The sequence below is a fragment of the Pongo pygmaeus genome, chromosome 1, assembly GCF_028885625.2.
Source record: "Pongo pygmaeus isolate AG05252 chromosome 1, NHGRI_mPonPyg2-v2.0_pri, whole genome shotgun sequence".
NCBI lineage: Eukaryota > Metazoa > Chordata > Mammalia > Primates > Hominidae > Pongo > Pongo pygmaeus.
Window position 1 is genome coordinate 205,073,846 of NC_072373.2, and position 27,236 is coordinate 205,101,081.

Genomic DNA, 27,236 nt, shown 5'->3' on the forward strand with positions numbered 1-27,236 from the left:
AGGGGGTTGCTGTGGGGAACAGGGGACTTGGGAGATGACCCACCACTGCAGCTGCATCAGAATCACCTGGAGGGCTTGCCAAAGACACGGACTGCTGGGCTGCCCCAGAGCTGCTGATTCAGCTCCTTGGGGCCTGAGAATCTGCATTCCCAACCAGCTCCCAGGTACTGCTAGGGCTGGCTGCAGGCTCCACACTCTGAGAACAGCTGATGGAATTATTGCCTGGTTCTGAATCATTCTGTGGGTGAAAGCAGAGCTTCCCACTCCAGGGCTCCAGGGAACTCCCAGGGGAGTAGCAAGTGCCCAGCTGGTGAGGGGCCTCCAGAGAGTCAGGGCAGGACTGTCTGGATGTGCAGCCGGCGCCCCCGAGAGATAGCCACCCCCAACCCCTGATGACTGCAAGGTTGGCCAGGAAATCCAAAGGCTTAGAGAGGAAAGTCAAGGTGTGAATGTGTGTGTGTGTGTGTGTGTGTATGTGCGAATATGTGTGTGTGAATGTGCTTGTATGTGTGAACATGTGTGTATGACTGTGCATGTGTATGTGTGAACATATGTGTGTGAATGTGTATGAACGTGAATGTATATGTAGGTGTGAATGTATAAAAGTGCATGTGTGTGAATGTGTTTATGTGACGTGTGTATGAAAGTGCATGTGAATACGTGTGTGAACGTGTGTGTATGCACTGGTATGAATGTGCATATGTGTGTATGTAGGTGTGAATGTATGTGCACATGTATGTAAGTGTGAATGTATGAATGTGCATATGTGTGTATGTAGGTGTGAATGAATGTGCATTGTGTTTATGTGAACGTGTGTGAGTGAATGTGTACGTGTTTGAACTCGTGTGAATGTGTGTGTATATGTGAATATGTGTATGAATATGCATGTGAGTGCATGTTAACTTGTGGGTATGTGTGAATGTGTGTTTGAATGTGTATGTGTGTATGTGTGAATGTGTTTGTATGAATGTGCATGTATAAGTGTAAATGTGTTTATATGAATGCACATGTGTGTTAATGTGTTTAAGTGAACGTGAGTGTGTGGGTATGTGTGAATGTGTATGTGTTTATGTGAATGTGTGTGCATGTGTTTATGTGAACGTGTATGAATGCATGTTTGTGTGCATGTTTATGTGAACGTGTGTGTATGAATGTGCGTGTGTGTGCATGTAAGTGAACGTGTGTGAGGTATGCATGTTCGCAAGTGTGTTTATGTGAACGTGTGTGTATGAATGTGCGTGTGTGTGCATGTAAGTGAACGTGTGTGTGGTTATGCATGTTTGTATGAATGTGCGAGCGTGTGTGTGAGTGTGGGTATGTGTGTGATCCCTTTTCCTCTACGCTGCCTCTCAGTCCCTAGACTGGGGACTTCTCCACTTGATAAATGGGCTTGGCCCATTTCCACACACTCTATAGGATGGTGTAGGACTTGTGATTGGAAAACTGGGCAATTCCTGACAATCTCATTGCAATCGCCAGTGGAAAGGGGGTCACTGCACTGAGAAAAGGCCACTTGACCAGCCATCTTGTACCCCATCTTTCTGGGACCTTCCTGTTAATGGAATGAACTCTCCTACCTTCCCCCCTTGCTTTCTGGAATCTACAGTCAGTCCATGGACTAGACCAGGATGGCCCACAGAACCCCTGCAGTGAAACTGCTCATCATTTTTCCCGCCTGCTTCCTTGGGTCCACTCTCAGCCAGCTGCAGCTAGGAGGGAGGCCGAGTGCATGGTTAATCCCCAAGTCTTCAGCACAGACCTTTATTTTCGTCTATAACATGTTGAGGACACAAAGGTGAGAAGACAAGGGTCCTGTGACCGGGGAGCAGTCAGTCTATGGAGGAAAGGTTCATGCATATAGCCCAGGTCAAAGGAGTTTTTACGCCTATGTCAAAGGAGGGGCAGGGAGGAGTCAGGGAAGGCTTCCTGGAGGAGGTGACATTGAGGGCAGCTAGGAGGAATGAAGAGGAGTTTAGTAGGCATAACTTGGTTGTGGAGTCCAGGCAGGAAGCAGCATGCGAAGAGACATGGAGGTGTATGAGAACATGGAGAGTTTCCAGCTTGGTTTCTAAAGGAAAGAATCTCTGGGATATTCGTATGTTTCTCCAGGCTGAGTTTTACCATTCCCCAGAGCACTGAAGCCTTCTGGGAAAAACACCTTAGTTATCATTGTTTTCACTGAGACCAGGGGGCCATAAAATTTATTGTCCAAGTTGGGGCACTTTTAAGAGCAAAGGGGGTACTATTATTATGTTGGAACAACAGGTTAAAATCTGTCATAAGCAAATGTCATGAGTAGGATGGTCACTCTAGCCTTGGGGGTCATACACAAGGGTGGGGTGGAGGAAGGGTATGGGGAACAGTAGGGAGTGCAGAGTGGGCCTCTGTGGAGGCTGCCCAGAGGCCGGGAACAGCTGTCTGACCTGAGCAAGCCTGTTAGGGCCTCAGTTCCTTCCTCTATAAATGGGGGTGCCATCTTTTCCTGCCCGTCTCCCCTCCAAAGTTTTGTAGACACGATTTATCAGTTACTCCATGAAAAGGAAACACTAATTGGACCTCAAACATTCCTGGGCAAGCTCTGGGCATCTTCCTCAGCCCTGGGCCCCTGCCTGAGCATTCCCCACCACCAGATGGGTCCCTGGAAGACCTTGGACAGTCAACAAATCTTCATCCCAGTTTCCCAATTTCTGTAGATTCAGGGCTAGCTAATGGCAAAATGCTTGCTCAATGGGAAAAGCAGAAAACGTTCAGATTTATTGCTTTGAGATTTTGGTCTGTCTCCTGGGCCTGGTTGATGCGGTTTCCTCCAAGTTTCAGAGCATTTTGTTTAAAAAGAAGAATTTTTGACAGCAGTGTTTTGCCTCACATTTACACAACGTTTTATAGTTTACAAAGAGGTTCACATCATAACAATCACTGCTAGGATGCACTGAGTTCTTACAAGGGGTGGGGTGGGGAGGCTCGATTAACCCTTGAAACCACTTTCCTTTTCCATGGATGGAGAAGCAGAGGCTCAGAGGAGCTTAACTAAGGGGCTTGCCCAAGGCCACACAGTCCTGGAAAAGGGCAGGGCAGAGCTGAACGCAGGTCCTCCAGTTTCAAAGGTTGTGCTTGTATGAAACCCACACGGGTTGTCCTCTCCTGTCGCACCCCTCCCGCCTCTCTTGCCTTCAGCCTACCCACTGCATGCCCTGCTGCAGACGGTGAGTAAGAAACACAAACCCACCAGAGCCTGTGCAGAAAACAGGCTGGAATGAGTATAAAAATAACCAGGTATGTTCAAGGGAGTCCTTGAGTCCCTACACAATATATTTTCTGCTAAGATGATTTATGTAGTGGTGCAGGTGATGGAGGTCTTTGCGGCATCAGCAGGGTAGTTGCTTTCTGAGTTCTAATTCTGCACTGTCCAAAACAGCAGCCAGCAGCAATGCATAGCTCTTTAAATGTAATTAAAATGACATGAAATTGGCCAGGCGCGGTGGCTCACGCCTGTAATCCCAGCACTTTGGGAGGCTGAGACGGGTAAATCACAAGGTCAGGAGTTCAAGACCAGCCTGGCCAAGATGCTGAAACCCTGTCTCTACTAAAAATACAAAAATTAGCCTGGAGTGGTGGCATGCACCTGTAGTCCCAGCTACTTGGAAGGCTGAGGCAGGAGAATCACTTGAACCCGGGTGCCAGAGGTTGCAGTGAGCCGAGATCAAGCCACTGCATTCCAGCCTGGGTGACAGAGCAAGACTTCGTCTGAAAAAAAAAAAAGGAAAAAAATTAGCTGGGTGTGGTGGCGCACGCCTATAGTCCCAGCTACTCGGGAGGCTGAGGCAGGAGAATTGCTTGAACCCAGGAGGCAGAGGTTGCAGTGAGCCGATATCATGCCACTGCACTCCAGCCTGGTGACAGAACGAGACTCTGGTCAATTAAAAAAAAAAAGGAAATAAAATTAAAAGTTTAGTTCCTCCATTGCACTTGGCACATTTTAAGTATTCCAGATCCACACGGGGTGACCCTATTGGACGCCACTGTTCTAAGCCACCAGCAGCCTGCTCCTGTCTTATCCTGGCTGTCCTGAAGAATGGAGAGCTGTTGACACAGGTGGCAGGCACACCTGTTTTAAGGTAGGTCGCTTTGCAGTCAAGGTATCTATAGAAGCTATCCTAACATCTGAGCCCCTCTACTCCACTCTGACGCAGTTACAGCTCCAGGGATGCAAATAAAAGGCAGAAACCAAGGCAGTGGCCACCAGCTGGGGTCTTGCTACTCAAAGTGTGGTCCAAGGACTGGCAGCATCAGCATCTCCCGGGAGCTTGTTAGAGAAAAGCAGAATCTGGCTGGGCACAGTGGCTCATGCCTGCCATCCTAGCACTTTGGGAGGCTGAGGTGGAAGGATAGCTTGAGCCCAGGATTCTGAGACCAACTTGAGAAACATAGCGAGAAAAAAAAAATTAGCTGGATGTGGCGGCACACACCTGTAGTTTCAGCTATTCAGGAGGCTAGGTGGAAGGACTGCTTGAGCCCTGGAGATGGAGGTTGCAGTGAGCCATGATGGCCCCACTGCGCTTCAGCCTGGGTGACAGAATAAGATCCTGTGTCAGGAAAAAAAAAAAAAAGGCAGAATCTCAGGCTCCATGCCAGAGCCGCTGAACATGAACCTGGATTTTAACAAGCTCCCAGGTGATTCCTGTGCACGTTCGAGAAGCTCTGACTTAAGAGACAGGCTGAGCAGGAACAAAACAGTGCTCCAAATATAGGGAACCAAACTGATATTTTCAGATACAAAAAATAGAATCAGCCCCCCTCCTCCAGTAGGGTGTAATTAAGAATTAGTCACAGAGGGCCGAGCATCTTTGTGCCACATGACCAATGACCATACTTCCAAGGACAGGCCCCCAGGGGAAACGCTGGGGGAAGCTAGCCCATTCATCTCTAGCACTTTCTCAAATCACAGTGGGGTCACCTCCTCAAAGCAGAGGGAATGGAACTGAGAATCACATCTTGGATGCTGCCTTTAAATCAGATTTTCCATTTTTGCTTTTCTTCCCAACGCATTTGGCCGGTCTGACCAAACAGCCAGTCATTTAAAGGGAGGCACCTAGAAAACGACTGTGCCCCGCTCGTCCCCCTTCCCGGGGCCGTGAGGCTCTGCAGACCTCAGTGCCAGGAGCTGGGTGTTGAAGCTTTCTGGGAAGGAGCCGACATCACGCCCTTCTATGAGAGAAGCAGGTGCAAATGGTGCTTCCATCCTCAGTGAGGGCGCAGACGAGGCTTAAAATGAGCCTGGCAGCCGCGCGCTGACCCCCAGCTGGGGAAGGAGAGGGCTGCTTCAGGGAAAGGTTTGGGTGTTCAGATTCTGTGGCTTGCAAAGCTCTCTCCTACCTTCAGTGAGGATGAGTCAGCCCTTAATTCCTCTCTCCTCTCGGCCTATCTTGAGTCGTACTTATTTTTATCCGTGGAATGGAGTTAAGTTGCCAAAAGGATGATATTTCTCCACCTGCAAGGGCCCTCCTGGAGGATACATTTTAAAATATTCGTTTTTACAATTTCCTCCCAGCAATACAGCAGAGGACAAGAGAGGAGAGGTAGACAGCCGCACGGGCCTGGCAGGGGAGCCTGGGGCTTGGGGAACTGCAAAGTGGCTTTGAGATGGAGAGACATTCTAGAAGTTATTCTGAGGACATAATTGGACAAAAGTGAAAAGGAGGATGGTTAAGTATGCTCTTCATAACTCTCTGTATAATACTGAAGAAATCAAAGCAAACTGTAAACAGTCCTGCTGTTTTCGCCTGTGCAGCCTGCAGATCCCTTATTTTGGTGATGAATCTCATGTTTTTCTCTAGGGAACAGCCCATCACCCATTGCACAGGGTAATCTTAGGGGGTCTGCCAAGCCAAGATGCCTGGCCCTGCCCTTGGCTAGGGGCAGGCATGTGACCCAGGCCAGGCCACATGGAAAGGAGCCACAGTAGGATCTGGAAACATTTGGATTCAGCCCTCCTGATAGTGGTGCCTAGAGAGGCTTCCCTGGTTCTTGAAGGGTCCCTGGCCAAGTCCTCTTTCTAGCCCTTATTGAGGTTTGGCTGTTTACTCCTTCCTGAGATTCCATAAGCCACCCCATGGCATTTCAGTAAATCCCTTTCTGTGCTTAAGTTGACAGAGTTGGTTTCTGTGATTTGTAACTAAAATCCCAGATGGACAGAAACCCAAATGCCTGGCAACAGGGGCTTAGATCAGCAAAGCAGGCTACAGCACACAATGTAATACTCCACAAGCACGTACAACGATGAGATAAACATATATTTGTTGACATGGAAAGAGGTTCACAATATAGTCAAGTGCAAAAGCAGATTATAAGAAAACAGTGTGCATAGTAGGATACCACGGTGGCAAAATATATATTCTATATATTCATAGAAAAAGGCCTAGAAGAAAATATAACAGTATTCACCCCGGAGAGTGGGATGGCCAGTGAGTGTTCTTTCTGCTTCTATTTTCTAATCTTTCTACAATGTCTGTGTAGTCAGTTTTCCTGGTTTGCTTTTTTTTTTTTTTGAGCATAGGTGGGTCATGGGAGTCACGCTCTCATGCTGCCTGTCAAGAGCATGGTGACTTGCTACAGGGGCTACTCCCCAGCAGCTCTGCTTAAGAAGATTCTGGGAATGTCTTGAGTCTCCAGAACAAGGAACAAGCACTTCCTGTGCCCAGGGAACCAGCAGCTTCCCACTTCTTCTCAAAGCAACCTTGTGGGGTTGAGGTTTTCTGTCTGCTTGATGGAAAAGAAGAGCCCAGAGAGGGGAGGTACCTGCCTAAGTTCACACAGCAGGGATTTAAAGCGGGGTCACCTGGCCCAGAGCCCCAGGGGCTACTAAAGCTTATGAACAGAGCAAGCAGCTGAGCCCAGGGAAGGGCTCAACATTCTCCCGTGACTTTGGCTGTGTTGACAAGCTGCAAATGTGCCAGGAAAGGGCTGGGTGTGGTGGCTCATGCCTGTAATCCCAGCACTTTGGGAAGCTGAGGTGGGCGGATCACCTGAGCTCAGGAGTTCAAGACCGGCCTGGGCAACATGGCAAAACCTCGTCTCTACTAAAAATACAAAAAATTAGCCGGGTGTGGTGACGCATACCTGTAATCCCTGCTACTGGGGAAGCTAAGGCAGGAGAATTGCTTGAACTCAGGAGGTGGAGGTTGCAGTGAGCCAAGATTGCACCACTGCACTCCAGCCTGGGCGACTGAACAAGACTCTGGGTCTCAAAAAAAAAAAAAAAAAAGCGTCAGGGGAGGAACAGCTGTCACTTCAGTGTTAGGACCTGAACTCCTTGCTCTGCACAACAGCCCCAGTGTTTCAGGCCCCCTCCCAGGGAGGGCATCGGGGAGGCTGGGAAAGGGGGCTGGGTTATGGGAGGTTCGTTCTTCTGCCAGATAGTCTTTTGGCTGCTCCTTTTTATCTTCTGGGACTTGGCTTGAAGGTCACCTGCCCAGAGAGGCCCTCCCTGACCCTGTAGGGTAGGTCCTCAGCTGTCTGTCTATCTCCTTTGTAGCATTTCCTATGACCTGCAGTCACTTCACTTACTTGTCCGTTTCCCTTACCATCGCTCTCTCCCCTCTTGACTCCTTGACTGCAGGGCTTATGACTGTCTCACTCTCAGCGGTGTCCCTGGCCTCTAGCCCAGTGTCTGGTCCGTTGCAGGCACTCACCAAGCATCTGCGGAATGATGGAACAGATGGACACTCAACTGGGGTGGCCAGGAGACGGCAGGGGCGAGACTCTCCTCTGCCTTTTTCCGGCTGTGTGACCTCAGGCAAGTTGCTGCTCCTCCCTGGGCCTCTTCCCAATCTCAACCTGAGTATAAATAAACAACTCCATCTGAAGGGCTGGCCTCATGCTCCTTGAATATATCAGGACTGATTTCAGGGGAGGTAATAGAAGTTGGAATCGTTTACTAAATTATACCTTAAATCAACTGCTGGCTGATTATTCTTTCTGAAGGTAACATTGCAATGGTTTTTCTAGGAGTCACTGATGTGCAATGAGCCCAATCATATTTCTTATTCAATAAACTCTTTTATTCTAGTTCACAGATTTTTCCATTACAATAATAATGAAAATAGCACTAGTGATTTGTAACACTGAGGCCCAATCAAAGGGAAACCCCTCCTCAAATTATAAGGTAAATGACACATAGTTGAACGTAGGGTCAGTGTTGGGCAAAAAGCATTTAAAATATAGATAACGGGGTCAAGATTTTGTGTGTGTGCAAACACTCGGTTTTGTTTATCAGGATGACGCCATTTTAGAAAGTGCATGATTTTGAAAACTATATGTATAATTGTGATAAAACTAAACTGTAGAGAAAAGACAAAATCAAGCAAAAACAAAAACCGAGAAACCAAAAGGAAGAAAATCAAATACAAGGGGCGGATATGCAAACCTCCGGTCTTTTGGCCCTGGAATGGCAAGTGAGTGGGCTTCATAGAAATTCTCTGTAGAAAGGAATGTGTGGGCCAGTGTGGCCATGGCCCTGGCCTGACATCGCTGCGTCTCCAAGTCTTGTCTCCTCACAGAGGAAAAGAAGTTGCTTGTCCGACACATCTGCTGGGGGTCTGCCCGAGATGGGGCCTTCGTTCCCAATCCCTTTGAGAACAGTCCCAAATCCTGAAAAGGCAAGGCATCCCTGCGGCGGCCCCAGGGCGGCGGCGGGAGATGGGGTCAGTATCTGCCCCAGGCCCTGCTGGAGCTGTCTGAGTGGTTCACCGGGAGCGGGTGGGCCTCAGTGTTGAACACCCAGTCTTCCAGGGAGAGCAAGTCATCTTCAGAGAACAGAAGATAGAGATACCTGTGCCCCATGCAGGGCAGGGAAGCAAGACACGGTCTGTCAGTGGCCTGGGGAAGAAGGGTGGGCCCGGGAACAAGTCTCAGGGCCTTTGTGATGGGCCTGTTGCCAAGGGGTTTCAACCCCAAAACTGTGGGCACCAGGGTGGGGGTGCTAGTCCTGGGGAAGGAGGCTGTGGCTACAGATAAAAGCCTTGAGCTTTGGGGTCAGAAGGACTTAGTTTACCCTGGCTCTGCCATCAGCCAGCTTCACCTGCCCGGCTCTGTATGTGAGCCCTTATGGTCCAGATTCTCCTCTGCAGGGGGGCCTAAGGGCTGCTCCAGTCCAGTTGGCTCTTACGTGCCCCGCTGCTGCCCACTAAGACTCTATATTCAGAGTACACATTGGGGCACTGAGAAGAACATGGGGTTGTGACTCTAGAACTCCAGCTTACAGGTTGTAGGTTTTTTCCCCACTGGAAGGAACTGATCATTCTGACCCACCCTAAAGGGTTAAAGCACAAGGGGCTTGCTTTGAGGAACAGTGAGGAAGTGGGATGGCCAACTTCCGTGGCAAGAAATCGAGGGGGGCACAGCAGCCACACTGCAGAGGTCACAGGAGGGAAAGTCAATGCCAGCAACCAGCACTGACATCATCATCGTTAACCCTATCCCATTTTACACACGACGACGCGGTTCCCAGAACAGAAGCACTGGGGAGATGGGTGAGAAACTGAAGGAACCTGCGGTATCACACGGTGCATCCCTAGGGAACTTGGATTCTAGCCCAGTCTCACTCTCCGAGAAAGCAGCCTGGCCCAAGGCTCACCCCTGGGGTGCAGCCCTCTGGATTCCAAGCCCTTCACACCTTTTGGGCTCCTGTCCCGTGATCACAGAACCTGACTGTGGAGGGGAGGGACTGCGGACCCCTACCCCCAACCTCCCACCTGTCCATCCCTAGGAAGAGCCCACGCTGCTCACTTTAGTGTCTCCGCTAGAAAGAAGCTCTGCTGCTTGTTGTCATGGTTGGGGTTGCTACTGTACACGTCTTGGATCCCGGAGAAACCGGCTTCTGTCCGACAGTATTTCTCCAAGGCCTGAGGAAGGGGAAGAGGAGGAGGAAAACAGCCTTAACACGGGACAGGAAAGGCCCCTCAAGACTTGTGCATGCCTGGCAGGTTGGAGCTAGAAAGCAGATAGCACCCCCACCCCTTGGCTGGGGACTCCTGGCATTTGTGGGAACAGAAGGTCAAATTATTCTTTCAGGGTTTAGCCACCTGTCCCCAGGCTGGAGGGGCCACACTCCCTCCACCCACAACTCTGAGAGCTCTGGCCTGATGGGCTGCCTGTCCTGAGCTCTTCACCTGGTTTGAACTTAGAGGAAGCTTCTCTTCGTGTTTCAGGGGACTAGGCTGGTCTCACAGATTCACCCACAGTGGTAGGCAGAGGTGAAGAGAGGCCACTGGTGATGGCCATGGGCTGGGATTTGGGGATGGACTTGGTACCCCAGGCATTCTCAGGAGAGATGGCCCCTGGGCTGGAGGCAAGTGGGCCAAGCCATTCATCTTTCTATATAAATGCATTTTTTTTTTTTGAGACAAGGTCTCATTTTGTTACCCAGGCTGGAGGGCAGTGGGGCGATCAGAGCTCACTCTGCAGCTTCAACCTCTGCGGTTCGAGCAACCCTCTTGCCTGAGACCCTCAAGCAGCTGGGACTATAGTCATGCGTCACCATGCCTTGCTAATTTTTGTATTTTTTTGTATAGATGGAGTTTCACCGTGTTGCCTGTAGGCTGATAAATACAATTCCTACCCACTGAGGGGGTCTGTGGACTGGGCATAGGAGCACAAGATGCTTGGCCTTTGAAGGCCAAGAACAATGGTCCTGGGGAAGCAGGTGGACTTAACAGGGCCAGTGAACCTGAGCATGCCCTGGACCCCGTCTGAGTGCAATGCTCGGAGTGGGCATGGCGGTGGTGGGGGAGATAGGGGCAGAGAAGGCTCAGCATCCATCCACCAGGGAACCTTCTGGAATCCCCACACCTGCCTTTGACACCTCCCCCAAGACAGCCATTAAATTTCCACCTAGGTGTGGGGCCGGGGGCTGAGGGCAGGGTAGGCCTCAAGGGCCAGTACAGACTAGGGTGGGGGGTCCCTTGGGCTGGGCTGCCTGTGGGAAGAGGAGGGAGGTGGAGGTGAGCTGCCCAGCTTCGGGATCAGGAAAGCGTCCGTTGGGACAGCGGTGGCCGCGTGGTGCCCGCGTGGTGCTCTAGGCAGCTGCCTAGCCTCTGACCCTCTAAGTTTTTTGAGGCCTGGTCCCAGGCCCCAAGGATATGGGCACTCAGAACCCTCTTCACAAGTCTGGCCTGTCCTGTCTCAGGACAACTTTGCCCAGCTGGAGACTCTTGGCTCTGTAACCACCACCTTGACCCTTTGCACTCTGAACTGTGGTCAGAGGTCAACGTGGCTTGGGCTTCCACTCCATGCCCAAGCCAGGGCACCCAGCACCCAGTCTGTGAATTCTCAGGGGCATCTAGCACCTGGCTGCCCATCCCTGGGGCCCACTCACCAGCACCACCTCCCAGCCCCACTCCCTGTAGATGGGGTTGTGGGTCTGTCGCCACAGGTACATGTAGCTCTCCACCACCTCTGGCCGGAGGATGTAGTAGCTCTCGCTCAGCTGGGTGGCCACGGCCTCTCTGCCGGAGTTAAACCAGAAGGCCTCAGGCCCGAGTTTGGTGTCTGGGGAAATAGCCAAGCAGAGGGCCCAGGTCAGACCTCCCACCTCCTGCTTTTCGGGATCCAGGAGAGATGTCAGTTGCCTTGAACCCGCGGCCAGGGTGATGTCAGGGGTGTGTGGGTGTAGGGTGCCCCTGCCTGGACTGCTGTGTGAGGTTGCACCGGGCAGATGCACAGCTTCCCTCTTGGCCTGGGCTGGACAAAACAAGACCCTCGGGGACTGGAAATGTGAGCAGCTTTGGACTCTGAGAGTCCAAATGAGCTACTCAGCAGTCTGGGTAGGTGAAGGTTTGGGCGGGGTTCCACAATTGTGTACTTTGAGGCAATAGCTCTGCAAGAGGTTAGCCAGACCTCAGCCAAGAGGGTTTCGGGTTTCAACACATCTGGGGAGCCGAGGGTTAAACAAAATGAGTCTCCCATCTGCAGGATTTATCAGATCCTTTAATATGCTAATGTGAAATGAGGCTTCTCCTCGGGACCCTTTTTCTTAGAAAACTGCTTTTAACATCTCCCAGAACAAACTTCTAGAGTTTGGGAACAGCTGAGGTGGAGATGGAGGGAAGATTGCCCAGGAATGCACCTACTCCCACAGAGGGAGCTGAGGAAGGAGGGCCTGAGGGAGCCTGGGTTCTGTCATTGTCACTGTTTTGTTTTGGGGCAATTTGCTGTCATTCTTGTTGTATGGCCATAATTATAACCACCTCTGCAGCCACTATTTATGATTTCAAAGGCTGTGCTGGGTGCTTTAAAACACTATTTCAATCCTTAAAAAATGTTTCTTTAGTAAGGTAATTGCTACTATCCCTCTCACGCATGTGGAAACTGAGGATCAGAGAGGCTAAGTAATTTGCCCAAGGTAACACAGCGAGTTGTGGCTGAGGTGGGACTTGACCCTGGATGTGTCTGATGCCTCTCCTAGGGCAGTGCTCTTTCCCTCCTGGGTCTAACCCTCATAGGCCCAACATGTAGGGTATGAGGGCCAGATCCTTCTCCCATTAATGCCTGTCCCTCCTGTCCAGGTCACCCAAGTCCCCAGCTCCATTCCTAATGTGAGCCCTCTTCCCTCCTACCAGGGTTCAAAACCGAGAGGCCCTAGGTTGCTTTTACTCTAGAGGCAGGGGCTAGAGGTTTGCAGGACTTCCTGCTCTTCCATGGAGGGCTTCAGGGAAGATAAATTAGCTAGATCCTGGCCTCTCTAATCTTTTCAAATGGTGTAGCGGCTCCTGGCCATCAGAAAACAGTCGTTTTGCCAAGTTGCTAGTGGGGTGAAGGCAGGAGCCACTGCTACAGGCATCCACAGGACGAGCCGAGGCTGGCTAGAAAAATATGCTCTATTAAGCGGCTGTCTTTTATGGTCTGGGCTGATTGTCTCAGACAAATAGCGAGCCTTTTATTATTCCTGAGATTTCTTATTTGTTTATGGCCCTGGCAGAGCAAGCTCTTTGAAGAGAATGGACGACCAGTTTTAAAGACCCATTGCGAATCTCTGACTTCCTGGAAACAGTTCCAGGAGACCCCATTCAGCTGGGGCGGGCACAGACACATCATGATGGGCCATCAGCAAGTGCCTGCAGTGCTGCTGGCCGAAGGCGGCTGCCAAAGTACTTTATCATGGGACCCTGTGCCTCACTGTGAGACCTGTGTCATTATTCCCATCGAACAGATAAGAAAACAGAGGCTGCCCATCTGGCCTCTCTAATCTTTTCAAATGGTGTAGTGGCTCCTGGCCATCAGAAAACAGTCGTTTTGTCAAGCAGTGCTTGAGCCTGGGATTTTTACCGCAAATCTTGGGTTGTCCCCTCCAACCAACACTGGGATTACCACTCAGAGCGGCGGGCGTCTGCTGGGACCACACAGGGGCTGGGGATTTTTCTGAGGGGTGCAGTTTGCACATGGGGTGGAACCAGGCATCAGAAGGCCTGGGTTCCAGCCCAGGATCAATTCCTTATGTGCAGTGTGACTTTGGCTAAGTCACTTCCCCTCTCTGGGCTGACTCCGCTTCTCTGTGTAGAATGAGGAGCCAGGCTCAGGCTCTCAAATGTGACCTCTGACTCTAGCATCTGACAATTCAGTGGTGAGTGGTGGGTGGGGAGGACCAAGCTCTCAGGCTTTCCGGCGATCATGGGTCAAAGAGGGAGACTAAACAGGTGGGAGCAGGAGGCGGTGAGACCCCCTCTAAGGAGGGTGCCGGGGGAAAGGCAGAGGCACATTTGAAAGTAGGGGACTCAGGGTGGGACATGTGCTGGGCTCAGGAAGCTGCTGTTTCTGCCTCCGGGGCTGGAGGATCCTTTACTCTGTGCCCCACTCAAGGGACCTTGGCCAAGTAATCTCTGAGCCTCAGTTTCCTCATCTGTGTGGTGAGGTTCGGTGATGATGTGTCAAGTGCGGAAGAGTACCAGGTACACGCAAAGCGCTTCCTGCGTCTGTACTAGTTTCCCTTTCATTCAGGGTACAGTCTCAGAGCCTGGAGAGCACATCTCTCAAATTCTACCTGACTTCCAAGGGGAGGCTTTCCTAAGGCCATGTGCTCCCTTTGCTCACTGCTGCTGGTCTTTCCGGTTCTTCCTGGTGTCTAGCCTCAGTCTCTCCTGCTGCCCCTTCCCCTTGCAGGGTTACCTGAGCGGGCGTATGACTCGTGACACGTCTTGGTGATCTGGGCTGCGAGCTCTCGGTAGTGGGCCCTCTTTTCTTCCTTGGCATCCTCGGCGCCAAGGGCGATCATGCCCCCGGAGAAACAGGCCAGGTGCCCCATCTTGTGGTCCAGAATCCCCCCTCGCCACTCGGCAATGTAGGTCAGCCCCCCGGGAGAGACATTCAGCAAGTAGGTCTCTATCGCCTGGGAGCAAGGTGGGGATTGGGCAGGGAGAAGGGGCGTGGGAGGGCACAGAGAAGGGGGGGAAAGGATGGAAAATGAACATTTTGGAGACAGTAGCAAGGGCAGCTCTGCCAAGCCCTCCATCCCAGGCAAAGGAGGCCCATTGATCTCTGCTGGTCAAGATGCCTGTCAGGGCACAGGAGGGGCTGCTATTCGCTGGGAGGCTCAGACACAGGGCAGATCCCCAGGGCAAGTCTCTTGCACAGCCTTTAAAATCTTCCACGTTTTTAAAAAAACATTAAAAAATATTTTAAGATGATCCTCCTCCTCCATTATGTCCTGTTTGATCTTAACCAGAAGCCCAGCTGGCCTGTGGATGGGCTTCAGGGGCCCAGGCCCTTAAAACTGTACCCAACACTTTTTGGTGGATGTGCATCTTTATGGGAAGAGTGTCCATCTATTCTTACCAGTTTCTCAAAAAGAACCTGCAGAAAATTAAGAGCTGTTCTCTACGGGTATTTTGTCACACGTTTCCTCATTTAATGCCTACAGCAAGCCAGGCACCTGGGCTGCAGCGCCCTACACAGGCAAACTGGAGGGGCAGCTTGTCCCAGGCCACCCAGCCACACCAGCCTAGAAACAAGACCGCACAATATCCAGAGCTCTGCTTCTTCCACTACCCGATGGCCATGCCTTTTGGTGGGAAGGGAGGTGATGCTGTTGTAAAGACTCTGAGATGTTGGGGGCGTGAGGGGGTCAGACTGCTGTCAGCCCCAGGAGCCCAAGGGGAGGGAGGAAGCTGCTCACACAGTCTCGAGGCCAGACTCTATGGGCTGGTGGGGCCTGGTCCATGGCTGGGGTCCTCTGGGGCCCTTGCCAGGCCTCTGCCTCCACTCTCACCCCTCCAATCTACTCTCGAGGGGGTCTCTGTACTCAGCAATTAACAAACCGGATCATATCATCTGCCTGCTTAGAACCTTCAGTGGTTTCCAAGTGCCCTTATGTGAAAACACCAGAGGGGCCTCCAAGACTGCACGATCTGGACCCTGAGGGTGGACCTGATGCTATGGACATGGCTCTGGGGCACAGACTCATCAGGTTCAAATCTCATCTCCACCAGTTCCACGCTGTGTGACACTGGGCAGGTTGTATGTTCTCTCTGTGCCTCAGTTTCCTAATGTGTAAACTGGGGATAGGAGCATTAACTGCCTCATAGGGTTGTGAGAATTAAATGAGATATGCCTGCGGGGCTTGGCCTATTTCCCAGCACAGAGCGAGTCCCCACTTATTACTGGCCCTATGATTCCTCTCCAGTCTGTCTCCTGCCCCTCCCTTCTCACGCCCTACCTCACCTACACTGGCCTTTTTTCACTCAGGTACCCTCCTGGCTTCCAATATCTCGGCAGCCATGTAATATTTCCTTGGTGTCAGCGCTGTGCTAGGTACTGGGGCTACAGGTGTGCTGGAGAGAAGCCTGGACTCTGCCTCAGGGAGCTCACCCATTAGTGCAGAAATTCCCAACAAAACCAAATATATATGAGAGGTGCAATTTGTTTTGAGACACAGTCTTACTCTGTCACCCAGGCTGAAGTGCAGTGGCATGATCTTGGCTCACTGCAACCTCTGCCTCTCAAGTTCAAACCATTCTCGTGCCTCAGCCTCCCAAGTAGCTGGGATTATTATAGACGTGTGCCATCACCCCCAGCTAATTTTTGTATTTTTAGTAGGGACAGGGTTTCACCATGTTGGCCAGGCTGGTCTTGAACTCCTGACCTCAGGGGATCCACCCACTTTGGCCTCCCAAAATGTTGGGATTACAGGTGTGAGCCACCACAACTGGCCGAGAGGTACAATTTGTGATCAGCATTTTGAATAAAACAAAGTGAGAGGATGAGATTAAAAAATGCGGGGGGAGGCGGGGAGGGGCTGGACGCAGTGGTTCACGCCTGTAATCCCAACACTTTGGGAGGCTGAGGCAGATGGATCATTTGAGCCCAGTAGTTTGAAACCAGCTTGGGCAACATTTCAAAAACCCATCTCTACTAAAAACATAAGAATTAGCCAGGCATGGTAGTACATACCCGTAGTCCCAGCTACTTGGGAGGCTGAGGTGGGAGAATCACTTGAATCCAGGAGGCAGAAATTGCAGTGAGCCAAGACTGCACCACTGCACTCCACCCTGGGCAACAGAGTGAGACTCTGTCATAAAAAAAAAAAACAAAAAAACCCAAAAAAACAAAACAAAAAAAAACTGGGGTGGGGGCAGTGCTGTACTTTGCAGAGTGGGGTCAGAGAAAATCTCTCTGCAAAGGTGACATTCTTGAAAGCTGCATTTTCCTTCCTGCTTCGGGGCTTGGCTGGTGCTGCGCCTCCTGCCTGCATGCTCCAGCCCTGACTCTGCTAACTCCACCTCCTCCAGAATGTCACTTCTTTGGAGAGAATGCCCCAGTTTAAACCAGCATTGCCACTGCCATTACCTATGGGTCCCTGTCACCCTTCTACATGGTGCCATTCCTACTTGGCGTCTTTTTCTGTTGTATATCTGTCTCTCTCTCAGACTCTGAGTGCCGTGTGACAGCAGCAGCCTCCAGCCAGTGCCCGACACACAGAAGACACTCAAGGAACACTCGCTCACTCCTGGGTCTGTTTTTTCCTTTTTTCTCTCCTGTCAGGGCCCAGGGCTGGTGGGCTGGCTGCAGGACCCACACTGAGTGGCAGACGGAGAAGCGCTGACAATGTGACATGCCAGGGCACCTGCTCCACATGGGGGAGTGCTGAGGACACTTGCAGAGCAGCCGGGCTGCAGGCGGGGGTCTGCTCTGGGCCCTGCCTGGCTCCCAGGCAGAGCCATGTCCCTGGCAGCTGCTCGGCGTCACTAAGCCTGTGGTGCAGGGGAGGAGTGTCAGGGCTCAGAAACCTGGGTCAGAGTCACCAGTTGTCAACACTTTGGAGAGAAAACAGACATCTGAGGGAGACCTCAGGATGCTGCACACCAGACCTGGCACCTGCACCTTCCAGACCGCCTCCCACAGGTTATTTCCACTGAGGGTTGGCCCCAAGCTAAGTAATTGCAGTCAAGAGGAAATTATAAACCAGTGCCTCTTTGAAGACACAACTGAGACACGCAGATGCAAAGATAAAAAACAATGCTTTCTAAAACAAAACACAAGACAGTGCAGGCTGGCAGACGACTGGTAAAAGGTTTAAATCACAGCAAGCAGCGGTGCAAGGAGCTAAGTGGGGCACAAGACCAGGGTTTTTTAAAAAATGTATTAACAAAAATATTTGTGCTGTTCCTTGTGGAGCAGGGCTAACCCATAGGCAGTGAGCCCAGCGTGGCGAGAGGCCTGGGTTTGAATCTCAGCTCTGCGATTTAGGAGCTAGATGACCCTGGGCAAGTTATTTCACTTTACTGAAGACTCACTTTGCTCATCTATAAAACGGGAATAATGATTCCTGGGTCGGTTGTGAGGATTAAAGGAGAGGCTATTCGAAGCCTGGCTCAGTGCCTGGTGCTGGCTGTTCCTTTGCCGCCTGCAGGAGCCCCATCTGAGCACTCGAGGGAGGGGTTTCAGGCAAGCTAGGCTCCTCTGTGATTTGGCTGCTGGTAAGTAGAGGCCAGCCCAATGGATCTGGAGTCGGACCCGTGTTTGTGTCCTGGCTCTGACACTTGTTGCTATATGGACCTTGGGCCTTTCTGACCCTCAGTTTTGTCATCCGTAAGATGGGGGCTAAATAAGATGAGGTACTTAGAGCACTAGCTAGAGGAGGCCAAAGTGACCAAAGCTCTTCCTGTTCTTCTTGTTTGTCTCCTGCCGTGACACTCAGGGGTGTGCCCAGTCTGATCTGTCTGACCCTCCCCGGCCCATCCCAGCTGGACACTGGTCTAACCTGGTGGTTTTCTGACCCCAGGTGCAGAACAGAATTGTGGAAGGAACTTTTTAAAAAGCTCGGATTGGGATTTAATTGGCCTGGGGTGAGGCTAGACATGGGATTTTTAAAGCTCTCCAGGTGATCCTAAGGTACAGGCAGGGGTGAAGGTCTTTGGTCAGTGGTTCCCAACCCTGACTATACACGAAATCCCAAGGAGGTTTATGTGTGGCCTGGGCCCGGTGCCCAAAGGTTCTAAGTCAGGGGTGCAGTCTGAACATCAGGACTTTGCAGCTCCCTAGGTGATTTTAACATGCCAACAAGGTTGAGAACCACCAGAACATTCTTCAAAACCCTAAACTTGCCAGAGGCCCAGCCTTCACCCAGGGTCAAAGATGCTCCAGGCTCTTCAATGGGAAGATCAAATGCAGAAAGCAAAGCCTCTTCTATTCAAAATTCTCTCCTACAAAATCAAGTGCTCTGAGTTTCCTTAAATAATTCATGGCCATTTCTTCCCTTGAAGGCGCAACTACAGTGTGCCCTGAGGGCAGGGAGCCTGGCTGCTCATTAACTTTATGTTTACTCTGCAAGGGAAGGCAGAAAGGGCCTCTGGGCAGCACACTCCGGCCACCACCAGCTGCACACTAATTCTCTGACCTGGGCTCTGGTCTGAGTCCAGCCAAAGACAGGAGTGAACAACACTGGGATGCAGACTGAGATGGGACTGCAGTCCCAGAAGCTGCTTCATGACTGAGGTCTTGTGCCAGGGAGCTGAGCAGGGAAAAATCATTGCTGAGCCTACAGTTTAAAGGGTCCACAGCTCTAGCAGTCCGTGTCAATGTATGTCTTTTAAGCACCACCATTCCTGGCCAGATTTCTGTCATCAGACGGTAGTCAGAGACCATCTATCCATCCATCCAACTGCCCACACCCACCCACCCATCTATCTACTCACCCATCCATCCTTCCCTCCATTCATCCTTTCAGCATTCATGCATGCATGCATTCATTCATTCACAAAACAGTTACCATGTGCCTGCTATGTGCCAGGCACTGTTTTAGGAGCAGACAAGATCTCTGATCCCAGATAACTGACATTCTATTTGGGAAAGATAGAGAATGAGCAAGTAAACAAATACGTGCCTGTGATAATTTTAGAGGCTGATGAAGGTGAAGAGAATAAGCCCGGGTATGTGACAGGCTGGGAATGGTAGTTTCAGTGGCATTTGAATTGAGAGTTGACTAGTGAAAGGGACCCAGCCATTGGAATGATATTCCAGGCAGAGGGGACAGCAAGTGCAAAGGCCCTGAGGTGGGAGTCACCTGGGGTGTCTGAGGAAGAGCAGGAAGACTGGTGCCCAGGGCCCAGAGAGCACACGGCAGAGAGGCAGGCGTGAAGTCAGGGTGATCAGCAGGGCCCAGGGAAGGTGGACCCGATAGGTAAAGGAGAGGAGTTGGATTTATTGCAGGTGCTAAGGGAAGCCAGAGAGGAGAGGGATGTGCGTGTCCAGCTCTTCTGGCTTCTGTTCCCCACACAGCATTCAGAGGGCAGGGCAGAGGGGAAGCCGGTTTAGAGGAAATAAGGAGCTAGTGTAGACCAAGGTGCTGGCAGAGTAGATCCAACTTGCTCAACTTGCTTTATGGGGAAACTGAGGCCCAGAGCCGGCCCAGTGCCTTTTCCTTAGTTGGGTTCCGAGGTATCTGTTGAGTGCTGGGATTCCCTAGCCCTCTTCCCAATGGCTCAGGCTAAGTGACTCCCTCTTTTGTCCTGGTTTCTCCTCTTTGGAGGGACTCACCTCAGCCTTCCAGCCCTCGTTCATTCCACACCCCGCGGACAGACCAGCAGTGGTGTCAGCTTGGCCAGCTCTGTACTGTGTGGCTTTGGGCAAGTGCCTTCCCCTCTGTAGGCCTTGGTTTCCATCCACACAAAGAGAAGGAGCAAAACCGGATGCTCCACTGAAGGAGGCCTCTCCCAGCTTGGACATACTTCTCATGTCACCTCTGCTGTTCAAGGAAGACACAGCTGAGGGTCTCACTCTGGCAGCCACCCTTGGGGGTGCCAGCCCACAGTCTGGCTGCACTCTGGGCTCTGATACATCAGCCAAAGCATAGACACCGAGCAGGTGGTGGTTTCTGAATCAGATTGACGGTCACTTCCTATGAGACCTTGGATAAATGACTTCACCTCTCAGAGCTTAGGTTTCGCATCTAACACAGCCCCAGTCTCAGAGCATGTGGGAGGGTCACGGGGTGTAAAATGCCTGGCTGGGAGGGGACTGTCCTGTCAATCTTCTCACCAGTTCATTGCAGGGGGTGGGAGCAAGCCTCGGCCCATCTGGCCCCACTGCCTCCAGCACTCTCGCCCAGCCATGAGAGAGCCGGGGGCTGGTGACCAGCGGCCTATGAATATCCAGGGCTTGTCTTACCTCCAAGGCTTCGTAGTACATATTTTTAGCCTCCATATCTGTCTTGCCCGACATCAACCAGGATTTGATCAAATATTCATAAAAACTGTCCCCGAGTCCTCCAACCGAGACATGGTCTGTGAAGGGAAAGAGGACAAGAACATTATCTCCATCTGCCGCCGGCTCTCACGGGGCAGGGCCTCGCACACCCGCCTGGCCTCAGGGGCTTGGTGCCTGTACGGGTAGGAAGCAGGCATCTCGCCAGCAGCCACCGAACCTGGAACGGGGACTGCGAGGGAGACACAGCCTGCGACTTGGAGGAAACTAGGGCTGTCTAGAGAGCGCTCGTCCTGCACAAAAGTGCACGGGCTTATCCGGCGGGTGCTATAAATCACCTCGCCTTAGCAGGCTGGGGACGGCAGGGCCTCCGGTTATTAACTGTAAGTGAGCTGCATTTCTTTACAAAGGATAATCTGGTGGCAGGGACTTCAGAGATTTTTATTACCCAGTGACAAACATGATAATTAATGCTGGGTAGCTTCATAAAAGGCCACGGGAAAGAGGAAGAAAAACCTTAATTTAGCTGGCCAAGCCCTCAAGTAGAGCCACTCTGGAAAAACGGAGTTTAAATTTAGCAAATTGGGATAAATGGAGTTCAAAGGAGGGGGAAAGAGAAGAATTGAGTTGGAACATCCCCTCTCTGCCCTGGTGGCCTCTGCCTGCTGGACAGTGGGCCAGCCAAGGAGCAGGGCCTCACAGGCCATGGCTCAACCAGAGGTCTCTCCACCCAGGGCTGTCCCAGGAGGAAGACGGGTTGCCCGAGGAACACTTCGCCGCAGACACAAGACAGAAAACACTTCACTCCCAGGCTTTGAAAATTAACAACGGGGAAACGTAAAGGCATTTGATAGATTTAACAAAGAACAAACCAGTTCTGTGTTCTGATTCACTTAAGCAGAGAGAGAGAGAGAGAGAAGAAAGAAAACGGGGGTGGACTGAAGGCAGGGCGGGGGGAATGCGCAGTGTTTTCAACTCCTCAGCAGAAGAAGGGGGCAGACAGAGAAGGGAGAGGGAAAGTGGGAGGGGAAGAGGGACAGAAAGAGAGAACACGTCAACAGCTACCATTTATTGTGGGCCAGGAGCCTCACTGTATTATTTATAATTTAATCTTCCTGGGCACCCTGCAAGGCAGGTGCTATCGACCCCATTTCCCAGGTGGGAGAACGGCAACTGGGCCTAAATGGCTCATCCAAGACCATCAAGCTGGTGAAGGGCAGAGCCTCACCTTCCACAGCTGCACACAGTCAACCAGAGAGTGAAGACAGAGACACATAGAGAAAGAAAGACAAGTGTGAGGACCAAGGGACCAAAAGACAAGGCAAAGACAGATGGGACCCAGGAATGGGGGTCGAGAGGAGGCCAGCCACATGGTACACTCGCCCTTCCGGCCCCCTCCAGCCCTGATCCATAAATAAGTCCTGGCCCAGCAAGGGTTCCAGAACGGACCAGCATCTGCAAAAATTGGAACAGACAAGATGAGGCATGTGCTTTGGGGAGGAGCTGGAAAGGGCTGCGGTGGGCTGGACTGTGCTCCAGTGTGGAGGGAAGAGAGAAGTGGCACCTCTCTCCTTCCTAGGTGCCCCACAGAAGGGAAGGGCTGGGCCAGGCCTGGCATGTTGAGGAGGGGCAGGTCTGTTGCAGAGGAGGGGCCAGGGAGGCTGGAAGTCATGGGTCGTCCTCTGCTCAGAGCCCTTCTCCAGCCCCGTCATGGGCACAGCAGCTAAGAGCACTGTCACCTTTCGGTGCGGCGCACCCTCCCCACCTCGTTCCCACGCGGGGGCTCAGGCGTTCTCACAAGCCTGCTCGCGGTCCCTCCCCGTAGGGTGGCCACAGGGATTAAGCAAAACAAGGCCAGGCACCGTCTGAAGCCCTCGGTGGCAGCACTCCCCTTGGGTGGTGGGCCCACCTTGCCGGCGGGTGCCCGCCGGGTGTGCGATGAGTGCCTGCGTACGGGTCTGCCTCCCTCACTAGCTCATGAGCTCTTTGTGGGGAGGGATTGCATGCGACTCCTGCTCTGTGCCCAGTAACTACACGGCGCACAGAGATGCCCACGGAGTGCTGAGTGGGTGAATGGAAGGGAGGCTTGGGCTCTGCCGGGATGGGAGGCTTGAGCTGTGCCAGGAAGGGCCTCGAATGCCAAGCCAAGGAGTTTAGCCACAATCACGCGGTGGTGGAGTGTGCACATGACAAGGTCCAGGCTTCCTTTGGAGGGGCACGCAGGGGAGGGAGCCAGGTCATTAGGGTCTGCGGTGTTGAGATGCGGCTGTCTCTCAGGGGCACTTATGTGGGCATCTCACATGTGAAGGTCCCACTGCTTTACAGCTTGGGTGTGTGTGTGGCTGTGTGGGGAGTGTGTGTATGTATGGGGTGTGGGGTGGGTGTGTGTGTGGTGAATGAATGTGTGTGGTGTATGTAGGTGAATGGGGGTGTGTGTGTGTGCTGAGGGGTATGGGGGTGTGGGTGTGTGTGTAGGGAGAGTGTGTGTGTGTCAAGGAGTGTGGTGTATAGTGTATGAGGGGACTATGTGTAGTGTGTGGGGTGTGTGCGTGAGGTGAGTGTGTGTAATGTGTGGGGTGTGTGTGGAACGTGTGAGGGGAGTGTGTAGTGTGTGAAGGGAGTGTGTAGTGTGTGTGTGGAAGGGAGTGTGGGTGATAGGTGTGTGTGTGGGAGTGTGGGTGGTGTGTAGTGTGTGTGCCTGAGGGGAGTGTGTAGTGTATGTATATGTGAGGGGAGTCTGTGTAGTGTGTGGATGTGTGTAGGGGAAGTGTGTGTGGGGTGTGTGTAGAGTGCGTGTAAGGGGAGTGTGTGTGAGGGGAGTGTATATGTGAGGAGAGTGTGTGTAATATGTGTGTGGTGTGTGTGAGGGGAGTGTGTGTAGGGAGAGTGTATGTAATGTGTGTATGGTGTGTGTGAGGGGAGTGTGGATGTGTGTGAGGGGAGTGTGTATAATGTGTGTGTGTGTGAAGGGAGTGTGGATGTATGTGAGGGGAGTGTGGGTCTGTGTGGGGGAGTGTGTCATGTGTGTGTGTGAGGGGAGTGTGGATGTGTGTGAGGGGAATGTGTAATGTGTGTGTGGTGTGTTTGAGAGGAGTGTGGATGTATGTGAGGGGAGTGTGTAGGGGGAGTGTATGTAATGTGTGTGTGGTGTGTGTGAGGGGAGTGTGAATATACGTGAGGGGAGTGTGGGTGTGTGGGTCTGTGTGTGTGGGGGAGTATGTGTGTGTGTGAGGGGAGCGTGGATGTATGAGGGGAGTGTGGGTGTGTGGGTCTGTGTGTGTGGGGGAGTGTGGGTGTGTGGGTCTGTGTGTGTGGGGGAGTGTGTAATGTGTGTGTGAGGGGAGCGTGGATGTATGAGGGGAGTGTGGGTGTGTGGGTCTGTGTGTGTGGGGGAGTGTGTAATGTGTGTGTGTGAGGGGAGCGTGGATGTATGTGAGGGGAGTGTGGGTGTGTGGGTCTGTGTGTGTGGGGGGAGTGTGTAATGTGTGTGAGAAGAGTGTGGGTGTGTGAGGGGAGTGTGTGTAGGAGTGTATGTAGTGTGTAATGTGTGTGTGAGGGGAGTGTGGATGTATGTGAGGGGAGTGTGGATGTATGTGAGGGGAGTGTGGGTGTGTGAGTCTGTGTGTATGGGGGAGTGTGTAATGTGAGTGTGTCTGGGAGGGTGGGTGGGGTGGTAGGGGTGTGTGTGTGTGTACGAGTGTGGTCTTCCCCAACACTGCGAGGCGGGCTGGGAGAAGCACAGGCATAGGAATGAGAAGACATGGCTCTGTATTAGCTCAGGGTGCACCCCCGCCCACTCTGGGCCTTGGTCTCCCCATCTGCAGATGTGTGAAGGGGGCACGAGCTGGTGTCCGTGAGCCCCAGAGCAGAGGCAGGCTCTGCTGCTTCCTGACTGTGCCAATGCGCTCGTCACACCTGGCAGCAGAAGGCTGGGCCACAAGCCTGGAAATCAGCCGATCTGATGCCAGGGAAGCTGCCAGGCTGCAGCTCACACTCCTGTACCTACCAAGGAGGTCTGGACTTGCCACTTCCCTCCCACAGAAGAAAGTGTGGGATTCAGGCAGTGGACAAGTTACTCAGGTGCCGCACCGAGGGGCTGGTGACCCCTCCACGGCAGCTCTCAGGGGGTTGGCCTCAGGGTCGTCTCATTTGTGTTGGGCACCATTGGGAGCCTGGTGGATTTATCCTGGATGTGAAGTGTTAGTAGGACGGTCTTGGGGCCCCCGTTACCCCTGAAGCTCGGTTTCCAGGAGGAGTGGGAAGCCAACAAGAGCAGAGGCCTAGGTAACTGAGATGCAGTCCTAATTCCTCCTTCGTTTCTCTAGGCTGCAATTTCTGTGGTTGCAAATGGGCTACACAGAACCTGCCTGTCCTGCCTTCAGGCTTGTTCTGAAGATTCAAGAAGAGAAAATGATGTGCGTGCACTTAAGCTCATGCAAGGTGGTAATGCTATCATGTGCTAAAACAATACGTATGCACCAAAATAAATAAATAAATAAATAAAAAACCACAGGAAACCTGAGATGACCCCGGGCACCAAGGCCAGGGGAGCAGGAAGGCAGACGTTTGGGCGAGCTAGGCGTTATAACCCCCTCTGCTCTTTAGCAGGCCGAGGGCTCAGATTTTATTAATAGGAAACAATTTCCCATATGTGACTGACTCTGCCCAGACCTGCAGCCCCTGGCACAGCCTGAGAAGAAAATTATGCTTCCCGGCAGGGGCTCCCTTATAATTTGTCAAGGTAACTGTTGAGCTAGGAAGCCCACACCCCTCTCAGCCCTTTTCATGGGTTCTGCTGCCTTGCCCTGGAGCAGCTCAGAGGGGTTTATCTCCTTATCCAGTCAGGTCTTGCAATTAAAACCAGCAACTGTTATCGAACTGCCTCTTCCCGTGGCTATAATCTGCAATTCAAGCTTCATTTTCTCCCTGTACTTTTGGATTCGGCAGTGTGTTTTGGTTAAAAATACTTTGCATTTCTGTAAGTGGTTTTTACAGGAGGCCACTTGGGGTGAGGTCATCACTGGGGGAAATTCCTGGGTGGAGTTTTCTGGGGGAGGTTCAGGTTGGAAGGAAAGGCCTCAGCTGCTTCACCACAGTGTCCCCAGTGCCGCCTCTCTAGGCCCCACTTGCATTGTTCCCTTTTGGGACAACTTGGATCATCTTTGGAAGATGGAAGTGAAATCTGTTTCCTGCAGCCTTTGACCATTCTTCCTATGCCCCTCCATGGCACACAAAGAATGCATCTCATTCTCATCTTTCATTTTGCAGGACAGGAAACCAAGGTTCAAAGAGATACAGTGAATTCCCCCCTAAGCCACGCAGTCATTAGACTCATACCCATTTTGCCCCTGAGCCCTCGCTGATGTCACAAAAACCGGGTTGGAGGCAGGGGAAAGGGAAGGGGGTCCTTGTTTGCACAGAGACAGTGGGGGTGGGGGCTCTGCCAGGTCTTGGGAGGCCCTAGAGGCAGTGCCCACGGAACCTGTCACTGCCAGTTCCGGCTGACCATGACCATGTGACCAGCGCCTGCCTCTGCTTCCCAGAGCTGGGCTTCTCAACAGGCATGCACATTCCAGGGGCCTGGGGGACTTGTCCACACTCTCACACCTAAGCTACCCCAAACCCCATTCTGTTGCAGTGGGTAGGGCTGAGGGCTTGTGAATGATGTTCCATGGGTGACTGGCTATTATCTGGCTGAGAAACAAGTCTCTGAACAGAGAACAACTGAAAACTCTGGGACTGATTCTTGTAGGTCTAAGATGTATAGGTGAATTCATGATGTCTTTTGTTTTTTTTCTGGGACTGAGTCTCGCTCTGTCGCCCAGGTTGAAGTGCAGTGGTGCAGTCTTGGCTCACTGCAACCTCCGCCTCCCGGGTTCAAGCAATTCTCCTGCCTCAGCCTCCTGAGTAGCTGGGACTAGAGACATGTGCCACCACACCCAGCTACTTTTTGTATTTTTAGTAGAGACAGGGTTTCGCCATGTTGGCCAGGCTGGTCTAGAACTCCTGACCTCATGATCCGCCTGCCTCGGCCTCCCGTCAGGCGCTTGGCCTGAATTCATGATTTCTACACTGTTGTATGGTTTTTTTTGTTTGTTTGTTTTTTAAATTAAAGTTGGAGCCAGGCGTGGTGGCTCACGCCTGTAATCCCAGCACTTTGGGAGGCCAAGGTGGTTGGATCATTTGAGGTCAGGAGTTCGAGACCAGCTTGGCCAACACCTCTACTAAACCCCGTCTCTACTAAACCCCATCTCTACTAAAAATACAAAAAAAGTAGCCAGACATGGTGGCACATGCTTGTAGTCCCAGCTACTCGGGTGGCTGAGTCAGGAGAATCACTTGAACCTGGGAGGCAGAGGTTGCAGTGAGCCGAGATCACGCCACTGCACTCTAGCCTGGGTGACAGAGCGAGACTCTGTCTCAAAAACAAAAAAACAAAAAAAAAATTGAAGTTGGAAGTGGGAAGCCTAATCAAAGAGGCTTGGAAAGGATGCCTGGCCTCTCTTGGAGCCACTTCTAGAATGGATGACTCCACCTGGGACCCTCCC

The 27,236-nt window shown here is 52.0% G+C and overlaps 1 protein-coding gene across 4 annotated transcripts in view; it reads right to left on the reverse strand.

Annotated features, from left to right (window-relative positions):
* Positions 1–6,273: 6,273 nt before the first annotated feature.
* MAN1C1 (mannosidase alpha class 1C member 1) overlaps positions 6,274–27,236 on the reverse strand; it is a 169,547-nt gene continuing 148,584 nt past the window's right edge. For 2 of the 4 annotated variants that reach the window (XM_054499791.2, XM_054499803.2), the window contains 5 exons: positions 20,653–20,768; positions 14,158–14,377; positions 11,372–11,544; positions 9,784–9,899; positions 6,274–8,827 (listed from right to left, as the gene is read on the reverse strand). In XM_054499791.2, coding sequence (XP_054355766.1) covers positions 8,701–8,827; positions 9,784–9,899; positions 11,372–11,544; positions 14,158–14,377; positions 20,653–20,768 — 752 coding nt within the window. In that variant the 3' untranslated portion in view covers positions 6,274–8,700. The remainder of the gene's footprint in view (positions 8,828–9,783; positions 9,900–11,371; positions 11,545–14,157; positions 14,378–20,652; positions 20,769–27,236) is intronic. The other 2 variants (XR_008504305.2, XR_010124997.1) reach the window with 2 other exon arrangements.